At 35.0% G+C, this 11,221-nt stretch overlaps 1 protein-coding gene and 1 pseudogene across 1 annotated transcript; both read left to right on the plus strand.

Moving 5' to 3' along the window:
- The first annotated feature begins 2,620 nt into the window (after window positions 1–2,620).
- Window positions 2,621–6,563, plus strand: LOC107921234 (squalene monooxygenase SE1-like; annotated as a pseudogene).
- A 1,687-nt stretch (window positions 6,564–8,250) lies between these two features.
- LOC107921672 (uncharacterized) lies at window positions 8,251–9,461 on the plus strand. Its single transcript, XM_041086565.1, has one exon. The coding sequence runs from the start codon at window positions 8,510–8,512 to the stop codon at window positions 9,140–9,142; it is 633 nt and encodes a 210-aa protein (XP_040942499.1). The 5' UTR covers window positions 8,251–8,509; the 3' UTR covers window positions 9,143–9,461.
- The last annotated feature ends 1,760 nt before the right edge of the window (window positions 9,462–11,221 follow it).

Here is an 11,221-nt window from a genome sequence, read left to right on the forward strand (position 1 = left end):
GAGGTCTCATGTTAGGTAGCTTAACGTGGTAGATTCGCTATCAGACCATCATTGCGGGATGCGTGGGACAGATGTTTATGACGAGATGAGAATGTCCATTTGAAAAGACATATTCTGTCATTCCTTCTAATTCATGGTACGGAGTGGTTGAACTCATATGGGCTTTGGTGACCAAAATGAACATATTCTTCTTAATAAAAGGTTGAGTGCTCGAAGGAACGAGTAGTGGTATCTTCTTGAAGAGAATGAGTGACTATCCTCCTTGACCAACTACCTCCCACCTAATCGGGTGATTGAGTTAAGAGGTGAAACTTCTAATGACCATCCGGTTTGTAGCTAGTGGAATGTTCCTCAGATAACTTGTCGTGCTGCCACATATTCCTAATTAAAAGAGATATAACAAAAGTGTAATATACATTATAACTGCACCCAACAATTACTTATAATTATTTATATTTTCTTTTATATATTTGTCATGTTTCATGTCTAAGTCCACTTGAAACTTTATTTTATATAGTCTCCAAAGAAAGTGAGTGGGCCAGTCCACTTGAAACTTCAATTTATCTAGTCTCCGAAGAAAATGAGTGCATTCAAAGAATGACCAAAAAGCAAGCATGATAAAAAATAAAGTCTACAGTTTGTCAACTGAAGCACTTAACAACTTTAAACGGTTTTTTTTCCAAAAATACTCAAAATTTTTTATCAATTACCAAAATGACTTAGTTTCAAAATGTATAACAAAAATGAATTGAAATGAACAACGTTGGATGGTGTCGACACCCCGATGGTTGGCACCAAAGCCCATCATCGTGTAATCATTACTTTATGATTAAGTCGGAGATAAAAAAAATTAAAATTTTTTGGTGCCGATTTTCACGTTGCCTGCACAGTTCATTTTTTTATCATCAATTTAAAAGAACACATTAATAAAGCACATCATTTAAAAGAAATCATATTTTACCTTACTGTTAAGTCTTTTCATTTTTCCAATTTATTTCTTCGTCTCTTCTTCTCAACTGTCTTTGTTTTTTTTTTTTAAATGGTCACCGGTTCCGACAATTAGAGTACGCTGGCAATTTTTTTTTCAAAAATCACACTACGGGAATGCCAACACATCATTGATAAACCTTTTTTTTTAATATGAACTGGTATCGGCAACGTGAACACTGACACAAAAAAACACTACTAAAAAAAAGTATAAAATTTTTTTGGTGCCTACCACCTACACACCAGGACCTATTAAAAATATTTTTATGAACCGGAAAATACCCATATTTTTTAAAAAATACTCCAAAATACCTATGGGTGTTGGCCATGGTAGTACCAACACAAAAAAAAAATCAATTTTTTTATCCCCGACTCAATCACAAAGTAATGATTACTCAATGACAGACATTTGATGTCGGTCATCGAGATGTCGACACCACCCAATACTATTCATTTCAATTCGTTTTCATTATACATTTTGAAATTAGATCATTTTTGTAAATAATAAAATTTTATGGGTCATTTTTAAAAGTATCCCTCGAAAGGATATGGTGAAGTCTAAAAAGTCAAGTAAATGTGTAGCACGCCCTCCTATACTTTTGAAAACGTAGATGGTGGGTAACTCTAAGTTCACATAATAAATATTATATTATTACATACTCATGAATAAAAGTGAAGGATTTGATATTTTTAGCCTTTTTACTTTTTAAATTTTAAAATGTCAAATCTTGTCAAATAATTGTTAAATTCAAATAAAGTTCTGTTATATTCAAAATTTGATGTGTCAAATATATTATCATATGTGTAACGATATGTCAACTAATTATTTCCACATATCATTTACAAAAAATTTTAGTTAATGAATTAATGACTGTCATTTCTATTAAGATTAAAATTTAAAAATTTAAAAAGCATGGTGACTTAAAATGATCTAATTGGAGAAAACAGATTAAATCTACAATTGTATAAATAGTATATGGTTAATAATTGAATTTAAAAAAATAAATTTAAATGTTACTATTTAAGTCAAGACTAAGTACAGAGACGAAAATTGACCATTTTGAAAAATACAAAGACTAAAATAGATAAAATAAAATAAAATAAAATCTACAACTTTTATAAAATACAACGACTTATAACAAACTTTAACCAATTGAAAAACAAAAATTTAAGCGACTGAGGTTGATGTTAGATAATTTAATTCCGATTTCATAGGAGCGGCAAGTTAGGAAGAATAATACCTAAAAAGGTAGGTTAAGATACGCCATAAGTCTTCATATTATTTAAAAATTTATAATTTAATTTTTATATTTCTATTTTTATAAATTTAATTTTTTTTACTTTTTAAATTTCAAAATTTAAGTTCAACTATTAATATTGTTATTTTTATTTTTGGTTAAATTCGTTGATATGCTATTTTAAAATTAAAAAATTAAAAGCACTGTCATATAACTAAAAAAATTTTATTGTAATGAATCTAAATTTAATAGGGTTAATAATTGGGACTGAATTTTGAAAATTCAAAGTATAGAGACTTCGGGCAGAATTTAACCTAAGAGGTAGGTGGTGAGAGGTGTGAGTGTGTGTAAACTATGTGTGGAGTATAAAAAGGCCCACCGTTTCTCCCTTCCTGTGTAACTTACTATTCGCTCGTGTTTCTAAAACAAATTCAACGACTGCCAGCGAAGCCAAGTACAGCCGTTGCAGCCATCGAATTCTAAACTCCATAAAAACAAACAGGGAGATTTTCGACGTCCTTGTATACGCTTAGCTTTCTTCCTTTCTGGTTTAGTTTTTTGGCGACGGAGGAAATGGCGGATTCATACGTGCTGGGATGGATCTTGTGTTCCGTGATGGCCCTGGTTGCGCTATGCGGTGTCGTTTTGAGAAGGCAGAAATGGAAGGGGATTTCCATGAGAACTGAGCCCGTGAAGACTGTCCTAACGAGGAACGGAGAATGCGGATCTGCTGACGCCAGCCACGCTGATATCATCATCGTTGGAGCTGGCGTTGCTGGTTCCGCCCTCGCTCACACTCTCGGCAAAGTATTTCCTTCTTTTTCTTTGCATTTTCTTAGTAACCAATCAGGGAACAAGCAAAACATTTCTTTGTTTCGCTACTTCTTTTATTCCTTTCGTTTTTGAACAAGTTTAAAGTCCCCCCTATCCTTTATGTCGTGCCCGCACTTTCTCGGATCTTCTGCTGTTTAAAACGACATGCATCTTTTTTCTTTATACAATTCTTTATGTATTTTCTTTTCTTTTCGAATGTGTTGTGGCTTCTCAATGTGCATCAGTAATATTAAAAAAAAAAAAGAATTTAGCTGCCACGCCCGTGAGGAAAAAGAATTTAGCTCCCTAAAAGTTGGTATACAAATTTTTTAGGCCCTTAAAAATTAAAAAAACTTTTTTTATACTCCTTAAAAATTAGAAAATAATATTTTGTATCCTTTTCAGTTTTGAGCCTTGGGTGGCCGCACCTCTACACAACCCAGGCCGTGCCTGTTAGCTGCCATGGATTCTGGGATTAATTTATGAGCATTATAATTATAAATCGATATCTACCATTTTTAGCATTTTAATAACGGTTCGTATCATTGACTTCTTCCCTTTTTTACCTTTTAGCAATTTTAATTGGAAGCTTATACCGAAATGAACTTGAAGAGAATGAACCGTCTGTTGCTATTAGCAATTTTGCAGACCTGAATTTCTTCATAATTAGTTACTGCCAATTTAAAACATCCTGTATACGAGCTGTCACGGAGGACTGCCTAGGACAAGTAGAGACTTTTTGTTGCTTTAATAACTAATGCTTTATGTTTCTTTGTGTGTTCCAACTTCTTTCCCCATACTAGATCGGATGTTGATTAATTTCTGTTACTTGAACTCGGGTGCAATCATCAGATACGGATATGTGCTCGATAAGAGTTTGTTCAATTTTTTTCTAAATTTTTCATGTGTTTAGAGAACCCTTGGTTATATCCTTATATCCATGTTTGAATAGTCTCAAACACGGTTATTGCAGGAAAAAAATAAACTCTGCATATTCTCTATACCCGTTTTTTGTTCTGATGTCCTCTTGTTGTAGATTATATCCTAGCTAAGTGAAGGAAGGAGGAAGAATATTAACCACAGAGCTAGTATATAATATAGAGGCCAAATAATTATTTAACCCAAAGTTATTTCAGCAGTAAATTGATTTTGTGGTACAATATGCAGGATGGACGTCGAGTGCAAGTGATTGAAAGAGACTTGAGTGAACCTGACCGTATTGTTGGGGAATTGCTACAACCAGGGGGATATCTCAAGTTAATCGAGTTGGGACTTGAAGGTAGGTGGTTGAGACTTTATGTACTAATTTCTTTGATTACTTTTAACGCATAACGGAATTAGTTTGATGAGCCTTCTATATTTTCTGACTGCAGATTGTGTAGAGGAAATTGATGCTCAGCAAGTATTTGGTTATGCTCTTTTCAAGGATGGGAAGCATACTCAACTTTCTTACCCATTAGAGAAGTTCCACTCTGATGTATCTGGTAGGAGCTTTCACAATGGACGTTTCATTCAGCGGATGCGGGAGAAATCAGCTTCCCTTCCCAAGTATATCACTTCCTCTTTAGATATTAATCAGTTGTTTATGTTTTATGTTCATCATATTCTTTTCTCAAAGTTTTGGCTCTTTAGAAACAGTGGCCGATGTAGTATGACAGTATTCAACAGCCTAATGTAGCGTTATGGTAACAAATATCCCCCATTGGTTTACCAGTGTACATTTAGAGCAAGGGACAGTCACTTCTCTACTTGAAGAAAAAGGGATAATCAGAGGAGTGCAGTACAAAACTAAAGATGGTCGAGAATTGACTGCATTTGCATCTCTGACCATTGTATGTGATGGCTGTTTTTCGAACTTGCGTCGCTCCCTTTGCAACCCTAAGGTGAGTCAAGACATCAACTTTGTTTTGCTCATATTTCTCTTCTTATTCCCTTTTTACTTTTTACTTTTTAAAATAAACTAGTAATTTTAGAAATTAAGATGGCCACAATTACAATCTGCAGGTAGATATACCTTCTTCTTTTGTGGGATTGGTCCTGGAGAATTGTCATCTTCCATACTCAAATCATGGGCATGTTATACTAGCTGATCCTTCCCCCATTTTGTTCTATCCGATCAGCAGTACAGAGACTCGCTGTCTGGTTGATGTACCTGGTCAGAAGGTTCCTTCTATTGCAAATGGTGAGATGGCAAATTATCTAAAGACCATCGTGGCTCCCCAGGTATTTCACTGCTCTCACGTCTACACATTTAATCTCCATATAGCTGTATTTGTTTTTCTTGAAGTTGTGCTTTTACAAATAACCTCTGAATAGTCTTGGAATGTCAATTTTGCTGCATATCGAACAGGTTCCCCCAGAAATCTACGATTCCTTTGTAGCAGCCGTTGATAAGGGAAATATTAGGACAATGCCGAACAGAAGCATGCCGGCTGCTCCTCATCCCACCCCTGGAGCCCTATTAATGGGAGATGCATTCAACATGCGGCATCCATTAACCGGCGGAGGAATGACTGTTGCTTTATCCGATATTGTTGTCCTCCGTGATCTATTAAGGCCTCTACATGACCTCAGTGATGCCCTATGCTCTGCAAATATCTTGAATCATTTTACACATTGCGGAAGGTGAATCATAATCAAATTGTCAAAATATTGAACTCAAAATTTAACTAAACATTCAACATTTCCAAATGTAAAAGAACTTGATAACAAATCGGTGATGTCATGTTGTGCAGCCCGTGGCATCAACCATCAACACCTTAGCAGGCGCCTTGTACAAGGTATTCTGTGCTTCCCCTGATCAAGCGAGGAAGGAAATGCGACAAGCTTGCTTCGATTATCTAAGTCTTGGTGGTGTATGCTCAGCAGGACCTATCTCCTTGCTGTCTGGTTTAAACCCTCGCCCCTTGAGCTTGGTTCTACATTTTTTCGCAGTGGCAATATACAGTCTTGGTCGTTTACTATTGCCATTCCCTTCACCCAAGCGAATCTGGATTGGAGCTAGATTGATATCGGTGTGGATCTTGATCCATTTTCTTTAATTTCGTGTTTCAGCAATATGGATTAATAATTTTTATCTACTTAGCTATCGTGTCTGTGTTCTCTATTGTGTGTTATAGGGAGCATCAGGTATCATCTTTCCCATTATCAAAGCAGAAGGAGTTAGGCAAATGTTTTTTCCGGCGACAGTGCCTGCATATTACAGAGCTCCTCCAACTGTAAAATGAGGGAAGAATTTACCAAATGACCACCACAAACTGGTTTGTAACTTAACTCTTTAGGCTTTTCATAAGTAAATCATATTTCCCAAAAATGGTGGATGAACCTTGTATGAGTAAAAACATTAGTACACGTTTGTAATAAAATAAAGCTATAATTGAATAGAGTTGTAATTGAATAGAGCTCTAATGGAATAGAGCTATAATCAGTAATTCAATTGTCTGGTTGAATTAAATGGAATAGAACTGTAATAGTATTCTTATGTTTGGTTGAATAAAATAGAGTTATAATAGCAAGAAAAGAAGCTGAAATGACCAGAATACTCTTAGTAGAATTTTTTTGTAGTTGAATGACTATTATTATTAAATTTTAATAACATTATTATTAAATATAATTTAATAAAAACAATAATAAATAATATAATCATATTTTAATAAAATTATTATTATATATAATTTAACAATAATAATATATAATATTAGAAAAATAATATATAGCCATAATCTATATGTTAATTAGAGAATAAATTGAAAGAAAAAGGGAAAAAAAATGGAAAATACGTCTCTCATGTCCTTTTTACTCAAAGATATTGAAATACAACAAAAGAAAGAATTGATGAAATTGTTATGTTGTATATATATTTTTGACATATTTTCATTAATTTACAAATTGTTTTTATGTTATTGGACATGTATAATATAAGGATCTCATGTAAAGGTAAAAATGAATAATATAGATTTAATATATGTATTTTATTTATATTTAAAATTTTAATACATTTAATTTTTATTTATGTAAGAAACATTTAATAAGTTTCAAGCCCTTCACAATCTATCTCACTTCGACTCTAAACCTACACAATGAAAAGTATAACAATTACAAAATGCCACATTTACAACATATCATGTCAAGAGAGCCGTCAAACATTCAATAAGCTCAACCTTTGGATTCAATTAACATAGCATGTTCAAGACTAATTTAAACCTCATCCTAGTAATAAATGAGTAATTACAAACTCTCATACAACTTCATTTTTACATGTGTCAAATCTCCATTACTAAATTAGTAGAATTCTCAGAACATATTTAACGTAAAGCCAAATATTGTAATGCCTGCAATAGAACATTGTAGAATAAGGGAGTTATATGTGTAAGAGAAATCTAGGGTAACCTTATCTGTAAGGGTGAACACATGGTCTTAATGGAGCTAATATTATAGGAAATTTTCTAAAACAAAAAGGTAAGAATCTTACGCAATTTGAAACTAGTTTTGTGAGGCTAAAAACACGGGCATTTGTTGGAGAATGCAACTCTGATATAGAAACATTGCAAAGGGCTTTCACAAATGCCACTATTGCTTCACTGTTTAACCTTTGACTGTGTGCAAACACATGATTCAACTCAAAACTACCAATCTGCTCCAATAAATTCAAGTTAGCAATAAGGTGATTAATCTGCTTAGGAGATACCAGTCCAAAATTATTGACTCCAACAGAGGCGCTATCATAAGAACCTCATCGGACAACTGCCATTATAGCTAGATTCTGGAGGGTTCCTTTGTTCTTCAAAGATTGAAGACCAGTAGATTTTAACATCTCGTCATCTGTTTCAGTGTTTGACACAGATAAAAAAGATGCATCAGTTGGGGCTGTTGAGATCATGTGTTTAAGATTGCTGCCATTTAGTTTTTTTTTCTGTTGCTAAGTTTGAATAATTCTTCTTTACTTTAGGAGCTTAGTTTTTCGATTTATTTGGTATATTGTTACCAGATTCTTAGCAGATTTTTAGAACCTCTTTTTCTATTTTTAGTCTTGAACTTTTGTATTTAAATCGTTGAGATGCAAATCAATTATCATTCCAGTCTTCAATTATTTTCTATCTTAAAACTTCATTTCTCTTCTTTTTGCTTCAAATCTCTCGATCAATCATCAAAGTTCGAGTTCTAATCACCAACAAATTGGTATCAAAGTTATTTTCTTGAGGGATCTGTGAGGTTATTTGCGTGTTAAGATGGAAGGAGAGTCTAGTTTTTTAGTTGCTGCACCACCAGTCTTCGATGGAGACAATTACCAGATGCAGGCAGTTCGCATGGAGACTTACCTAGAGGCCTTTGATCTTTGAGAATCTGTAAAAGAGGATTATGAGGTCCCACCACTTTCAGCAAATCCTACTGTGGCACAGATTAAAGCACAAAAGGAAAAGAATACAACAAAATCAAAGGCAAAAGCTTGCTTATTTGCAGCTGTGTCTCAAATGATTTTCACACGAATAATGTCTCTGAAATCAGCAAAGAAAATCTGGGATTACCTCAAGGTTGGGTATGCAGGAGATGAGAGGATTCGTGGAATAAAAGTCCTGAATCTAATCAAGGATTTCGAGTTGCAAAAGATGAAGGAGTCTGAGTTAGTGAAAGAATATTTTGACAGACTTTTCAGCATTGCCAACAAGGTGAGATTGCTTGGTTCTGAGTTGAACGACTCTAGAATCGTAGAAAAGCTGTTGGTCACTGTTCCAGAGAAGTTTGAAGCCACCATTACTACTCTAGAAAACACCAAGGACCTGTCAAAGATCTCTCTTGTAGAGCTCTTGAATGCTTTACAAGTACAAGAGCAAAGAAGATCCATGAGGCAAGAGGGAGTGATAGAAGGTGCCTTGCCTGTCAAGCATCAAGACAACAACAGGTATAAAAAAAGAAAAAATTTAAGAACCAGTCGACGAGTGGAGAAAATTCATCAGGCAATTATCAGAAGAGCAAAAGATGAGGTGTCAAGAAATCCTACCCACATTGTCACCATTGTGAGAAGAAATGTCATTCACCATTCAAATGTTGGAAAAGACCTGACGCTAAATGCTCCAAATGCAATCAACTTGGACATGAAGCAGTGATTTGTAAGGTCAAAGGCCAGGTGCAAGAAGTAGATGCTCAGGTAGTTGATCAAGAAGAAGAAGATCGATTGTTCGTGGTTACTTATTTCTCAGGTAGAGAATTAAGTGAGAGCTGGTTGATTGATAGTGGGCACACAAATCACATGACGTATGACAAGGAACTCTTCGAGGAATTGAGAAACACTGAAGTCAAAAGAGGGAAAAGGCACAGTAGCTATTACAGGCTATGAAGGTACAAAATTCATTTCAGATGTTTTGTTTGTACCTAAAATTGATCAAAATCTCTTAAGTGTTGGATAGTTACTGGATAAATGCTATAAAGTGCTATTTGAGAATAAAAAGTGCTTGATCAGAGATGCTAATGGTAGAGACTTGTTTAATGTCAAAATAAAGGGAAAAAGTTTTTCTTTTAATCCAATGGAAAAACAGCAAATGACTTTTAAATCCAGAGTTAGTGCCACTGAGACTTGGCACAAGAGACTTAGGCACTTTCACCATCGAAGATTGCTTCAAATGTAGTCGAAGAAGCTGGTGGAAGGACTTACAGACATTGATGATGATCTACCTCATTGTCGAGCTTGCAAATTTGGGAAACAACATAGACAACCCTTTCCTAAATAAGCCTAGAGAGCCTCGAAGAAGTTACAGCTTGTTTATACTGATATTTGTGGTCCTCAGAGAACGCCATCGTTAAATGGTAACGTCTATTACATAGCCTTTATCGATGATCTAACAAGAATGTGTTGGATTTTCTTGTTGAAACAAAAATCAGAAGTTGCTGGTGTGTTCTGGAAATTCAAAGCCAGAGTTGAGAATGAAAGTGGATGCATGATTCAGATTTTAAGATCTAATAATGGCAAGGAGTACACTTCAGAAACCTTTAATAGGTTTTGTGAAGAGGCTGGAATTGAGCATCAATTGACGGCGCCATACACTCCACAACAAAATAGAGTCAGTGAAAGGAAGAACAAATTCATAATGGAGACGACTCGATGTATGCTTCATGAGAAGAATCTTCCAAAAGGCTTTTGGGGAGAAGCTGCAAACACTGCTGTGTTCTTGGAAAATCAGATTTCAACAAAAGCTGTGAAGGATCAAACACCATTTGAAGCTTGGTATGGTTACAAACCTTCTTTAAACTTTCTTAGAGTGTTTCACTTACATTCCACAGGTCAAGCGTGATAAGCTTGACAAAAAGGCAGAAGCTGGCATTTTTGTTGGGTATAGCACTGTATCTAAAGCTTACAGAGTCTTTTAACCACACACTGGACGTGTTATTGTAAGCAGAGATGTTTATTTTGTTGAAAATGAGCAATGAAATTGGGAAGACTCGACTAAAATGAACCAAAATTCTAGTGCACCAAATTATTTTACCATTGGCAGCACGTTAGAGGAGCTTGAAGATGAAGGGCAAGACGTTTTGGCTGATGATACACCTATCAGAGGTACAAGGCTGCTCTCCGATATTTAACAAAGATGTAACGTAACTATTTGTGAGCCTGCAGGGTATCATGATGCAAAAAACAATCAACATTGGATGGCTGCAATGAAGGAAAGCTTTCGATCATCGAGAAAAATAAAACTTGGGAGCTGGTTGATCGACCTCTAGACAGAATGATAATTGGAGTAAGATGGGTGTTCAGAACGAAACTAAATCTCGATGGTTCAATTAACAAATTCAAAGCAAGACTTGTTGTGAAGGGATATGCACAAGTCTTTGGAGTCGATTATTCAGAAACATTTGCACCTGTTGCCAGGCTTGACACTGTAAGGTTACTGCTTGCTCTTGCTGCACAAAAGAACTAGAAAGTTTTTCAGTTAGATGTTAAACCTGCATTCCTAAATGGAGTCTTGTAATGGAGTCTTGTAAGAAGAAATATTTGTCGAGCAACCTGAAGGTTTTGTAAGTAGAGGCAATGAAGACAAAGTTTACTTGCTGAAGAAGGCTCTGTATGGCCTAAAACAGGCTCCACGAGCATGGTATAGCAGAATTGATGATCATTTGGTGGGTCTTGGCTTTTAGAAAAGTCAATCTAAGCTCACACTATATGTCATGCATGAAGGTACAAACAATTTAGT

Source organism: Gossypium hirsutum, chromosome D01 (assembly GCF_007990345.1).
Source record: "Gossypium hirsutum isolate 1008001.06 chromosome D01, Gossypium_hirsutum_v2.1, whole genome shotgun sequence".
NCBI lineage: Eukaryota > Viridiplantae > Streptophyta > Magnoliopsida > Malvales > Malvaceae > Gossypium > Gossypium hirsutum.

Coding starts and splice junctions, on each gene's coding strand:
- LOC107921672 (XM_041086565.1), top strand. CDS start 8,510: ATGATTTTCACACGAATAATGTCTCTGAAATCAGCAAAGAAAATCTGG.